Source organism: Cervus elaphus, chromosome 30 (genome assembly GCF_910594005.1).
Source record: "Cervus elaphus chromosome 30, mCerEla1.1, whole genome shotgun sequence".
Lineage (NCBI taxonomy): Eukaryota > Metazoa > Chordata > Mammalia > Artiodactyla > Cervidae > Cervus > Cervus elaphus.
The window spans coordinates 21,272,830-21,286,429 of record NC_057844.1 but is presented as its reverse complement, the minus strand read 5'-3'; the positions used below and the strand labels follow the sequence as shown (position 1 = coordinate 21,286,429).

The 13,600-nt window shown below is 48.7% G+C and overlaps 1 protein-coding gene across 1 annotated transcript in view; it reads right to left on the bottom strand.

The window, feature by feature from the left end:
- Positions 1–4,944, bottom strand: part of FAM124A (family with sequence similarity 124 member A) — a 111,905-nt gene extending 106,961 nt beyond the window's left edge. Inside the window, exon 1 of the mRNA XM_043892353.1 lies at positions 4,669–4,944. Within this exon, the coding sequence (XP_043748288.1) occupies positions 4,669–4,733 (65 nt within the window). The 5' untranslated portion in view covers positions 4,734–4,944. The remainder of the gene's footprint in view (positions 1–4,668) is intronic.
- Between the last annotated feature and the right edge of the window lie 8,656 nt (positions 4,945–13,600).

Sequence of the window (13,600 nt, the reverse complement as noted above, 5' to 3'; positions counted from 1 at the left end):
AAAAAAAAAAAAGAAACAAAAAACCCCGCAGCTGGCTGGCTCTTTTGACTGTAATGCTCAAAGGGATGAGCACAGTCCACCCCCTGGCAGTGGGACCCACAGAGGTTCTTAGCGGCATTTCAGATGCGCTGCTGAAAGGATCAGTCATCAGCTCAAGCAATAGCCCCAGAATGCCTTGCTCCTCTGTTCTGCTCACACCAGCCTAGCAACAGTCCCCCCACCAACCTTGATGATCCCAGCTACCCACTATCTCTCTCTGCCTGCCCCTAGGCAGGTGGACCCTGCGCAGGAGAGACAGACTGGTACTTTCCGATATAATCACTAATCTCAGCTGGCTTCCCACTCATCTTTGCCTGAACAACCATGTCAGGTCTCCATTCTCCTGGGGGCTGCATCTGGACTCAGTGGAAACCCATGTTCCCTTCTCTCCCACTGATTGCAACAGGGATGTGCCCCCTCTGTCCATAAGCCAATCTGTCCAGCTGGTCCAAGGTCCATCTGCCCCCCTCCACCTTTTTAGAAAGCTGACATTACAGATATACATCTTTCTCCTACACAGTTAGCCTCCCTCATTTACAGAATCCTTTCTATGAGCATTTACTGCCCGATTATTGCTTATGTTGAAGACTCCTTCCCTCATCCCATTACCCGCTCCCAGATACTGCCTCTCCTCACTCCTCCCATTCCCAGCTACCTCCTCTCCCTCACGCCGACCTGGCTTTTGCACCCACTTCTCCTCCATCAACTACTACTCCTCCTTCTCTTCATCATCTCTGTTTACAAAGAAGAGATTTCCAGACTTCTCTCGTGGTTAAGAATCCATCTGCCAATGCAGGGGATATAGGTTTGATCCCTGGTCCGGGAAGATTCCACATGGAGCAGAGCAACTAAGCTCATGGGCTGCAACTACTGAAACCCGAGGCCAGGAGCCTGTGCTCCATAGCAAGAGAAGCCACCACGGGGAGAAGCCTGCATACGGTAACTAGAGAGCAGCCCCCGACTCGTGGCAACTAGAGAAAGCCCACGTGGAGCAATGACAACCCAGCACAGCCAAAAATGTGAAAAAAGAAGACACTTCACCTTCCTCCTGATTCATTCCTCATAGCATAACTTGCCTCTTTCCTTTTTTTTTCCCTTGGCTGCCAGGATACCACCTTCTTTTTTTCACTCTATGCCTCCTTTTTCTCAGACTCCTTTATCAGCTCATCCTCCTTTACCTGACATTTAAATATTGTAGTTTTGCAAGGTTGGCCTTCAATAGCACCTGCTTCCCAGAGCTGTTGCATGATTAAATGAGTCAATGAAATAGGGATGCTGGGAAAGATTGAGGGCAGAAGGAGAAGAGGGCATCAGAAGATGAGAGGACTGGATGGCATCACCAATGCAATGGACATGAACTTGGGCAAACTCTGGGAGATGGTGAGGGACAAGGAGGCCTGGCATGCTGCAGTCCACAGGATCGCCAAGAGTCAGACATAATGGGTGACTGTGGGCGACTGAACAACAACAATGAAACTTCCCAGGTAGCCCTAGTGGTAAAGAACCTACCTGCAATGCAGGAGACATAAGAGACATGGGTTCAATCCCTGGGTCGGGAAGATCCCCTGAAGAAGGAAGTGGCAACCCACACCAGTATTCTTCTCTGGAGAATCCCACGGACAAGAGAAGCCTGGTGGGCTACAGCCCATGTAGTCACAGAGAGTCGGACACACTTGAAGCGACTTAGCACGCAGCACAAGCCTTAGAATGGTACCTGGCACATAGGAAATGCCAGGCATGTGTCTGCTATGACCTTTAGTTGATTTAATCCACTCTGAAGGCTTTAATTGCCGTTTTCAGGCTGGCAGTTCCCAAATGCAATGCCATCCTGCAGTCCTCCTCTCTAGGTAGATTACCTGACTGCTGACTCACTATCTTTCCTTGGATGTCTCCCAATACTTCAAACACAGCATGTTGAAGAGGAAACTTCTCATACCCTGCCCAAACTTGGTTTGGAGGGGATCAAGGGCTACTCTGAGACTCTGATGAAAAATAGTGTCTTCTCATAAAACCACACAAAGCCCATCATTTTGCTTACAGCTCAAAGCAATTCACGCATCCCAAATTAAGACTCCTTGCCTTAGAAGATGTGTCACTTAAGCTGACTCCTAAGAGTAGAGTTTCACCTGGCGGACAGGCGTGCCAGGTGGAGAAGGGCCCAGCAGGCAAAGAGGGCAGCTTGACACAGGCGGGGGAACTGGAGAAAATCCAGCTGATGTGGTCGGATGCAGGGTGCAAGGATGGGCCTTCCAAGTGACAAGGCCAGAGAGCGGGGGTTGGGGGGTACTGCACAACACTGGGGCTTGTGGGCCATGCTAAAGTCTTTGTACTTTGTAGACAACAGAACCACTAAAAGCTTGCAAGGCAGAGAGACATGATCAGATTTGCGTTTTAAAAATATGCTGCACTAAGTCGCTTCAGTCGTGTCCGACCCTTTGCAACCGCGTGGACTGTAGCCCACCAGGCTCCTCTGTCCACAGGATTCTCCAGGCAAGAACACTGGAGTGGATTGCCATGCCCTCCTCCAGGGGATCTTCTTGACCCAGGGATCAAACCCGGTCTCTTACGTCTCCTGCATTGGCAAGTGGGTTCTTTACCATAGCGCCACCTGGGAAGCAAACACATACTGAATGCTTTCTACATATTTTCCACACAGTCTCCACAGGCAGCTATATGAAGCTGGATAGGGTAAGAGGGGGCAAGCGCTAGAAAAGCAGGGAAACTATGGACAGTTTTTTAAATAAGTAAACTCAACTTTAAAGGATATATGAGTAAGTGGCAAATACTAGATTAATAGAAATAGCCTAAACTATTTCATTTAAATGTATGCCACTTTAGCTTTAAGAATGCTACGGAAGTAATAAGAATTCTTCAAACAATTCTGTCCGATTAACGTACACATTATGACAGAGGCAGAGTGGTGGCAGAATGCTCAGCGAACCCCTCCCAGGAGCCCTGACAGCTGTCATGCTGTCCCTTGGGATGGGGGGGTGGGGTTGAGGGGGGTATGTGTGACACACAGGTCAGGGCTTCCTCTGCACTTCTTCAAGACAGCCCTTGCAAAAAAGACCTGTTTTACGTGAGTTCCGCAAATTGAAAACCAATGGACCAGCTTATGCTTTATTTAACCCAGCTGAAAATGAGCTGGTTAATTTTGCTTTGTTCTTCTACTCATGGTCTAGCTAACTAAAGACAGGGAAGCGGGAAGCCAAGAATCTCTGATTAAAGGGCTAAATGTCACATATACAGAGTGTGGGAGGAAGCACAGGAGTTCAGTATTTGGAATCAGGTTGCAACGCTGGAAGGTAATTGGGTTCTGTAGTGAACCCTCAGTGATCACAAGTGAGGGTAACAAGGTAAGCACATTGCACAGTAAATGCTTTGGGGCAGTGAAGTCCCAGAGGCGGGCTAGAGTGGGTGGAGGCTGCAAGGAAGGGTTGGGTGGGCGGGCAGGAGGGGCTGCCTAGGGAGACTCTCCCGGGGTCAGGTCAGACCCTGGGTCCATTCTGGACCTGGACTCTCTGTCCTCCCAGGGTTGCCAAATCCTGAGATTATTCTGAATTGCCCCCCTCCCCCTCAACCTTCCAGGAACGAGGCTTTCTGTGCCCTGGGCAGCTCCTGTCCTCCCCCCCCCCCCCACCCCGCTCCCCCCGGGGTTACCGCTGATAGGAAAAGACACCCTTTCCTTCTGGGTCGGTACGCGCATCCGGGATGTACCGCTGACTCTGCACCGGGAAGTCCTCTAGAGATAGGGACTGGGCGGGAGCCTTTACAATGACCTCCGTCCCCTAAAAGACATTCAGTCTTTTGTCCCGCTCAGGAAAACAGTGTTGGTGGGAGAGGGTTAATTACATGAGTCTCCAAAGGTTTGGGCTAATTGAGTCAGCTGAAGCGAAGAGGATATTAAAAAAATAATGATGATAAACAGGGTTAGATCTTAGCACTATCCTCACCCCACCTGTGCTCAAGGCTAGTGCTTCCAGCTGGCACAGGTGCGCACAGAGGCGAGGAAGTTTCGGCTGGGCAGCGGAGGGGTTGGGGAGACAGGGCGTCTCGCCAAGCACAATCAAGCCATAAAATGAGAAACGCCATCCTCTTAGACGACTTCTGAAAGACTTCTAGGTCTCACGTGTCCTACCCTCTTTACTTCTCATCCCCAAGCCCCCGTCCCGGACTCCAGGGGGCTCCGGAGTTACAGGAAGAAAGTCCTCGCGGAAGGTAGAAACAAGTGCAAGAGCATCCCTAGTCTGAGGAGGATACAGGGGGACTCTGCATTTGCCGTGCACGCTGCATCATCTCAGTGATAGCGAAGGGCAGGAGAGGCTGGGGCGGTGTGGGGTTACTCTGAACCTAGACTCCTTCCACTTTCCTGCCCCTCAGGGAGGGGACCGCCCTGACCCGGGCAGCCACGAAGCACGCCGTTCTATTCTCAAGGCCGGCCCAGATGGGCTCACCACAGCCCCTCCGGCTTCCCCGAGGGACCCGGCGGCAGGAGCAGCCCCAGTGGCCCGAGGCCAGCCCAAGCGGCTCCGGCGCGCGGTCCAGGAAGGTCCCCGGCCGGGAAGAGCCACCGCGCAACTCGAAGAGTGCCCTCCTCGCCCACTGCCCGGCCCGGTCCGCGCGGCTCACCCTCCAGTCTCGGCGCCCGAGTCCACACAGTCATCCTCCTCGCCGCCACCCGCCTTGGGGTCCATGGTGCGCTCCCCGCCGCGCTCCGCTCGCTAGCGCCGGCGTGACCCGGGCGGCTCAGTTCAACCCGGCCCGGCGCGAGCTGGCGGGGCTCCCTCGGAGAGTCTGGCGGCCGGGGCTCCGGCAAACAACTCCGGCACCGCCCCGCGCCGCGCCCTCTTCTGGCCGCGCCCAGACGGGCCCCCGGGGGCTGCTCGCGTTCCGCCCTTCGCCTATCTGCCGAGAGAGCGTGTGCGCGCGCCAGAGGGTGTGTGCACGGAGCGTGTGCGCGCGGGTGTGTGCACGCGAGTCGGGGGTACGTGCGTACGCAAGAGGGCGTGTGCACGTGGTGTGAGCGCGCGCGCGGGTCTGTGCGCACGCGAGAAAGTATGTGCTTGTGAGCGAGCGTAGGTGCGCGCGCGAGAGGGTGTGTGCAGCGGGTGTGAGCATGTGCGCGAGCTCGCATGAGCCCGCATGTTGCGTGCCCGTGTGTGGTGTGAGGGCAGGAGTGGGTGAGGTCTGTGCGGTCTCGTGCACTTGTGGTTTGCTGTGGGTGGGTGGGTGAGGCATGCAGTACTGGTCGTTGTACACTTTTGGGTGTTTGCTGGGCGCGTGTTCCCGTCTGTGCTTTGTGACCGCTTATCAAGACCAGTGCCACATATTCTTACGTATAATCTCATTAAATTCACGACAAGCTATAGGGCAGATATCACCAGTCCAGTCTTACAGATAAGTAAATCAAAGCTCAAAGAGGTTAAATAACTTGTCTTTAAAAAGAAGAAAGTAGAAATGAGTGCCTCGCGAGTGAGCCGGGTGAGTGGGTGAGCCGGGTGAGTGGGCTCCCCTGGGCCCACAGTCCCGGAATTCAGACTCCTAGGGATCGCCGGGAGGTTCCTGAGCCGCGGCGGCGTTGCAATTCCCACGGAGAAACACCAGGGCGCACGGTGGAAGCGAGGAGGAACCTGTTTTACTTCTAGAGCATCTAGGTGTTTTCTCACAGTTCCCTCAGAATTGCCAACACTGAATTCATTATCACCCTTTTTAGCACAGGTCTGAGTGGCTTCCCACCGCCAACTTGCCAGTTTACCACTGGTGTCACGTCATTCTTTTGTGTGTTAGTCGCTCAGTCGTGTCCAACTCTTTGCAAACCCATGGACTGTAGCCCACCAGCCTCCTCTGTCCGTGGAATCCTCCAGGCAAGAATACTGGGTTGCCATTCCCTTCTCCAGGGTATCTTTCCAATCGAGGGATTGAACAGCGTTTCCTGCATTGCAGGCAGATGCTTTACCATCTGAGTTACCTTTTGCTAGTTAAAAAAAAGCCTTTAAAAATAACTTGAAGACAATTGCAGGCACCTGCATTCAGGGGTTGCTGCTGTAGGGAGATAATGGATGTTTGTAAAATACCCTGCTCAGCCCCTGGGGTGAGTTAATGATCACTCTGGCATGGGATCCCTTCCCATTAGGGTGAGGCTGGATAGAGTTTGGGGTCAGGAAGGAGCAAAACTATTTGGATTTAATTCTGACAGCCCTGCCCAAGCCATAGGAAGGCACTCGTTTCTAGTTTCTTCTTTTTTGAGACAAATTATTTAGCCTCTTTGAGCTTTGATTTACTTTTTGTAAGATTGGACTGTTGATATCTACCCTATAGCCTGTTGTGAATTTAATGAGATCGTTTGTAAGAAAATGTAGTGTTGGTCCTGATAAGCACTAGTCCTAGGCAGCCATCATTACTTCTAAAGCATGAGCTAGCTACAGTCCCAGTCTTGGTTTGCAAAGCTGTGACAAGTGGTTTCAAGAAGGGGAATCTCTTTTCTTTCCTCTCTCCCTCTCCTCTCCGTTCTGTTCTTCCTTCCTACTTACTTAAATGTCACTCCCTTTGATTCTTAATTAAATTACACAAAACAGAGATCTAACTAAACAAAAGAATAGACATGCAATCTCAGCAAGAAAAAACATAGGTAAATATACCAACCCCAAATCTTAACTGAATTGTCCTTACTGAGCATAAAATTCCCTGAATACAAAATAGAGATGGAAATATTATACTCAATTTGTGCTCATTAGCTGAAAGAATAAGCATGTCAATTCTTCAAAGGAGATCCCCCTCACTGCCACCCCACCCCCACCCTATATACTGATGTCTAAAAGGAAATTCTCAGACAAGACAAAAGAATTGTTGTAAGAGATTTACAGCACAATGCCATTAATGACCAGCTTAAATTTATTGGTATAGTCAATAAATACCAGATAGAAGGCTGAGTTCTGGATATATAAATGAAGGAAAACAGTAATGGATAGTATGCTTGCCCTCATGGAACTTATAATCCCTCTCCTTATAAGGAGAGGGAGACTAATGAAATAAGTATATGTTAAAATATATATATAACATAAATGAAGTGGATGCTGTGAAGAAAAAGAACAGTGAGTCCTGAGAGAGAATGTAATTCAAGTTGGAATGTCAGGGAATGCTCTCTCAGGAAGGGATATTCAGTCCTCTTCTGCCTCAGGGTCTTTGCACTTACTGTTTCTGCTCCCTGGAATAATTGCTCCCAGATTTTCTGCAAGGCTCTTGCCACATTATCTTTCAGGATTCTGTTCAGAGAGCAGATTTACAGGCACAGCAGGGGCAGGAGAGGGTGGGATGAATTGAGAGACAAGCACTGAGATATATACATAACCACATGCCAAACAGATAGCTAATGGGAAGTTGCTGAATAACACAGGGAGCTCAGCCCGGGGCTCTGTGACAACCCTGAGGGGCGGGTTGGGGTGGGGGGTGGGAGGGAGCTTCCAGAGCACAGGTATGCACGCCCGCATGCTCAGTCGCTGCAGTCGAGTCCAACTCTTTGCGACCCTATGGACTGGAGCCTGCCAGGCTCCTCTGTCCATGGGATTCTCCAGGCAAGAATACTGGAGTGGGTTGCCATGCCCTCCTCCAGGGGATCTTCTCGACCCAGGGATCGAACCTGGGTCTCCTGCATTGAAGGCAGATTCTTTACCATTGAGCCACCTGGGAAGCCCTGAACATATGTATGCTTACGGCTGATTCATGTTGATGTATGGCAGAAAGACAAACACAACATTGTAAAGTAATTATCTGCCAATTAAAAATAAATAAATTTTAAGAAAATATTGAACTTAAAATAAAGGGCTCTGAAAAAATAAAAAAACAAATAAAGGACTCCGTTCAAATGGCCCCTGATCAGAGAGCCCTTCCCGATTAAACTTGCCTCACAGTGTTCCCTTAGCTTGCTCTGTTCTTTCTTAGAACTCTGCCAACACTTGACATCTAATAGGTTTATTGACTAACGACCTCTTCTTCGCTCCCTAATCCTACCCATGGAATGCCGGCTCCAGGAGAGCAGGGGCTCTGTTTTGTTTACTGCTGTATCCCCAGTACCTGGAATAGTCCTTGGAGCAATAGATACCTGCTGAGTGAAAGAAGGGAAAGCAGCCACAGCCTGGGGTAGGGGAAGTAGTAAGGAGAGCTTTCCTGGTGCAGAGACCAGCAAGAGCGCGGCAGGACAGAGCACTGAGCACTTGATTAGAGACAGAGGGAAGCGGGGGGACCAGAAGGACCCCAAATGGGAAAGATGATAGGCATTTCTATATAAATATGACATCTCCCAGAAATCAAAAGACCGTTATAGCCTATTTGAAAAGTTGTAGGACAAAGCCTGTCCATAAACCAAATTAAAGGGCTGATAAAAGGGGCCAAATAAGTAAGTATAATGGAAGTCAACCCTGAATATTCACTGGAAGGACTGATGATGAAGCTGAAGCTCCAGTACTTTGGCCACATGATGAGAAGAACTGACTCATTGGAAAAGACCCTGATGCTGGGAAAGATCGAAGCAGGAGGAGAGGGGGACGACAGAGGACGAGATGGTTGAATGGCATCACTGACTCGATGGACATGAGTTTGAGAAAACTCCAGAGGATAGTGAAGGACAGGGAAGCCTGGCGTTCTATGGTCCATGGGGTCTCAAAGAGTCGGACACAACTGAGCAACTGAACAACAGGCATAAGATAATGAACATTCTGCCGTCTTGTTCTCCTTAACAGCCTCAAGGGCACCTACCTTCACCTATTCTGTGTAGAGGCAATTCATATTTGTCACGTCATTTAATCCTGGGCAAAGTTCTCTGAAGTAGGTTTATTTTTTCACTTGGCAGTTGAGGAAACTAAATCTCAGTGAGTTCAAGGGCCTTGCCCCAGGCCACCCAGTGAATGAGCAGAGGAGGCAGGTGACCCATTGAATGTAGATGGAGTCCTTGTCATCTGCCAGGAAGGCCAAAGGGCCAGCCATCACACCCTCAGGAGGAGGACACTAAGAAAAAGAGCAGAGAAGAAACAGTGAAATTAGCATGATCCTTAGAAAATGAGATGCTGCTTAAATTATTTTCATGCGTCTCTTTGGTTGTGTCCGACTCTTTGCGACCCCACAAACTGTAGCCCGCCAGGCTCCTCTGTCCATGGGATTCTCCAGGCAAGAGTACTGGAGTGGGTTGCCATGCCCTCCTGCAGGGGATCTTCTCAACCTAGAGATTGAACCCTTGTCTCCTGCATCTCCTGCAGTCTTTCTCAAATATCCAGAGAAAGGTCAAATTAGATAAAAACCTGGACCACGTCTCAAATGATGGATTGATCCAGCTCCCCTTGATTGCAGAGGACACAAGTGTTATTTTTCATTGGCACAGCCCCCGATGGTGACTCAGTAATGAGGTATTTATTATCAGGAAGAGAAAAATTGTGAGCAGTACTCACTGTCCCTCTGAGCACGAACATCCAGCTGGGCTCTCCCTTAAGTCTTCGGGTCCCAGGAATCTCACTTTGTTATTTTTTTGGTAAGAGGACCTTGTAGTGGTCACCAGAGTATATCGTGCCCATAACCTTTACATGATTCCCAGGCTCTCCTTGCAGCTATTTAACATTGATCACTTTAATTGTGGGGGTGCAACACCCTCCCCCTCCCCCCTGTAAGATATGGGCAGAGAAGTGTCCCTGGTCTGCTTAGAATGTCCTGTCCAAACCCCTTAAAGATGTTCCCATTGGAGTCTGAGGCCAGTGTGGGAGGAACCCTGAGGTAGGGTGTCATAGGCCAGGAAACATGAAAGCTGATTTCTAACCAGAATTCATCAAGTCCCTAGAGCAACAGTGTAGATCATCGGCTGTTTTAGAAGCACTCACTACACATCAGGCATTGAAGTAGAGGCCTTCCGTGTACAACCTCACACAAAACTGTGGGCTTCCATTGTCCTTCAAATGAGGTTGTTGTGTAGTGATGCATATATATGGAATCTAGAAAGATAGTTCCGAATCTAGAAAGATAGCACATGCCGGGCAGCAAAGGAGACACAAACATAGAGAACAGACTTTTGGACACAGTGGGAGAAGGAGAGGGTGGGATGGTTTGAGAGAATGGCATTGAAACATATACATTACTGTATGTAAGATAGACAGTAAGTGGGAGTTTGATGCATGATGCAGGGCACCCAAAGCCGGTGCTCTGTGACAACCTGGAGGGGTGGGGAGAGGGAGGTGGGAGGGGGGTTCAGGAGGGAGGGGGTCACACGTATGCCTGTGGCCGATTCATGTTGATGTATGGCAGAGTCCATCACAATGTTGTAATTATCCTCCAATTAAAATAAATGAACTACGTTTCAAAAACTTCTAAAAACTGGGCTTGTTGTTATAAATCTCACAAGAGATGTGAAGCCCTCTAGAAACTGTGAAGCATATGATTACAAGGTGTCACTGTTTTTTTTTAAATCACTTTTTCTCAGAGAGATCTGAACACAATATCTTGTTGGATTTCACCCAGGATCCTCTTTTCAGCCTCTGTGGATGCTGCTGCATACGGTGGTGCATTAGAAAAAGACTGTCCATCCTTTTATTTGTGGAGCACTTTTGTGTCAGGCAGTGGCCGGGTGCCAGGGACACACTGGTGAACAGGTCAGAGGCCATAGCTGGCCTCATGGAGCTTTTGAGGTCGGGAGAGGACAGTGCATCTCCTTCCAGACCCACCAGCAGGGCTGGCCTTTCCACCAAGCCAAGCTTTCTTAGAGGAAACCTGCCTCCCCCCTCGCCCCTCCACACACCTGAAAGATGCCTTTGTCTATTAGAGTAGGACTGGAATATCAATGCACATTACTGAAGGAAGAAACTCAAAATAATCTGATAGGAAAGAGCATCAATTCTGTCAGTGAAAGAGATAGACTAGTAATCAAAAAAGTACCAGGGAGGGTGCCAAAGGAGTTAGTAAAAGATAAGTAGCTTTAAGATGGAACTTGCCTGGTGACTCAGTGGTAAGGAATCCATCTACCAAGAAGGAGACACGGATTTGATCCCTGGGTCAGGGAGATCCCCTGGAGAAGGAAATGGCAACTTATTCCAGTATTCTTGCCTGGAGAATTCCATGGACTTAGGAGCCTGGCAGGCTACCCGTGAGGTTGCAAGAAGAGTTAGACATGACTTAGTGGCTAAATGACAACAACAAAGCTTTAAGATAAGAAATCTGAGGGTTAGAGGTTGAAACATTAAAAAAAAAATTAAAATCTCCTAGGCATGGGATTTGCTTGGGTTTGAGTTTCAGTTCAGAGGGAAGTTAGGCCATCTCATTGTATGAGTCTAAATCTTCTGGATCATTTGTTGTATGGCCACCCTGACCTAAGATAGTTCTTTAAGTAAAATTCTGGCTTATGGTATATAGTACCAAATTGAACTGGGAGAGATGTTGGTTTGAGAAGTTTTGCTCATTCATTTTTATTTAATTCTTTATTTTAAAAAAATAGATTTTCAGGACTTTCCTGGGAGTCCAGTGGTTAAGACCCTGGGGTTCCACTGCAGAGGGTGCAGATTCAATCCGTGGTCAGGATCCCACATGCTGTGTGATGTGGAAAAAAAAAAACCAAACATTTCCCAGAAATAAAAATTCAGGTTAAAGAGAGACATGGAGAAAAAATTCTCTTTCTTCCAAGACTCCAGAAGAGTTTGTCTGATGTGAAAAATAAATATTATGATCATGACAAGAAAAATTATAAACTATTGACAAATCTACTTAGACAAAGAAAGCCACTAGCCTTACAGGCAAGCATAAGGGGACCAGATGGCAAAGGGATAAATGAAACTAAAGATAAACTGTTGCGTTGGAAAATAATCTTATTAAAATATAAATGACTCCGCATGGATAGGGAGGAACAGAGAGAGTGGTCCTGCCTTGGAGCCTCCAAAGAAGCCTTTGCTTTATGGGGTAGACCCGGAGTCCAAGGCCAGACACTCCACATTGTGCCCACGGTTACCCCTCCAACTGCCAGGTGGTGAGCGAAAAGTGAGATGGGAACACGAAAGACTTCTGGAGAAGTGCCGTGGAGATTTATAAATATAGGAAAACATTAGACTCAGGACACTGCTCTCCAGGCCCCTAAGAGGAGGGCTGTGCCTCTGGGAACTGTGGCCCGGTCACCTGTTTATCGTGGGATGTTAGCGCTCTGTCTTCTTATCCTCACACTTTCCTTCAGTGACCCAATCTTCCACCATTCTGCCTGCCTGCATTCATTTCTTAGGGTGGCCATAACAATATACCACACACTGGGGCCTTCCACAGCAGAAGTTTACTTTCTCACAGCTCTGGAAGAAGCTGCAAGTCCAAGATCCAGGTGTTGGCAGGTGTGGTTTCTCCTGAGGTCCCTGGCTTGTTAACGGCTGCCTTCTCTCTGCATCCTCATGTGGTCATTCCTCGGTGTGCACATCTCTGGTGTCTTTGTGTGTGTCCAAATTTCCTCTCTTTATAAAGGCACCAGCGAGATTGAATTAGTCACTTAGTCATATCTGATTCTTTGGAACCCCATGGACTGTAGTCCACCGGGCTCCTCTGTCCATGGAATTCTCCAGGCAAGAATACTGGAGTGGGTTGCCATTCCCTTCCTCAGGGGATCTTCCCAACCCAGGGATTGAACCCGGGTCTCCTGCATTGCAGGCAGATTCTTTACCATCTGAGCAACTAGGGCCCACCCTAAATGGCCTCACTTTAATTTATTTCCCTAAGGACCTTAACTCCAAATCTGGTCACATTCTGAGGTACTGAGGGTTAGGGCGCCAATATGTGAATTTGCAGGTGCAAAATTTAGTCCGTAACACTGCTTTCAAAGACATCTTATGTAGGAGGCGGGATGGTAGGTGTAGTGGGTAGATTTGAGTTTTGATCCCTGCCAGACTGTTGAGTTCAAACTCAACAGTCTATGACTTAACTAGGTTTATAATCTGGGGCAAGTTTTGTAACCTCTCTGAGCATCAGTTTCTTTGTTTGTATCGCAGGTACTCTAAGGGCTTATGAGGACAGAGGAGTTATTACAGAGGTAGCGTCTGGCACGTGGGAAGTGTTGGGTATTAACATTAATCATCATTTTGCTCAATAGTCAGCTTCCAAGTCTATCTCCATGAGCTCTCTCACCTTCTGTCCAAATGCACCTTCCCCCTTCCACACGAATGCCGCACACTCACTCTCTCCTCCAAAGACACTGACTTGGTTATCCTGATGGATCTGGTTCAAATAGGACAGAGCCCCTATCCTTGAAACCTGATGTCATGACTGGGAGATTCAGGCAAGTAAACCCCAAAACTCAACATGACGTAATTAGTATGTGTGTAACTCAGTTTTAAAACATGTACAAGATGCCATTAGAGTCCGTGGAAGGGAGGAGACAATACATCCTGAGAGAGAGAGCAGCAGGAGGGGGATGATGAGGAAGGGATAGGAAAAAGTTTCACAGAAAGTGTAAGTTGAGACTTAAGGAGTGAATAGAACTCACCAACCAGACAGAAAGGGGAAGGGCAGAGACCTGTCTTCTTTGAGGTCTAGGCTGTTCTGCCTTTCCTTCCTCCCCCTTCCC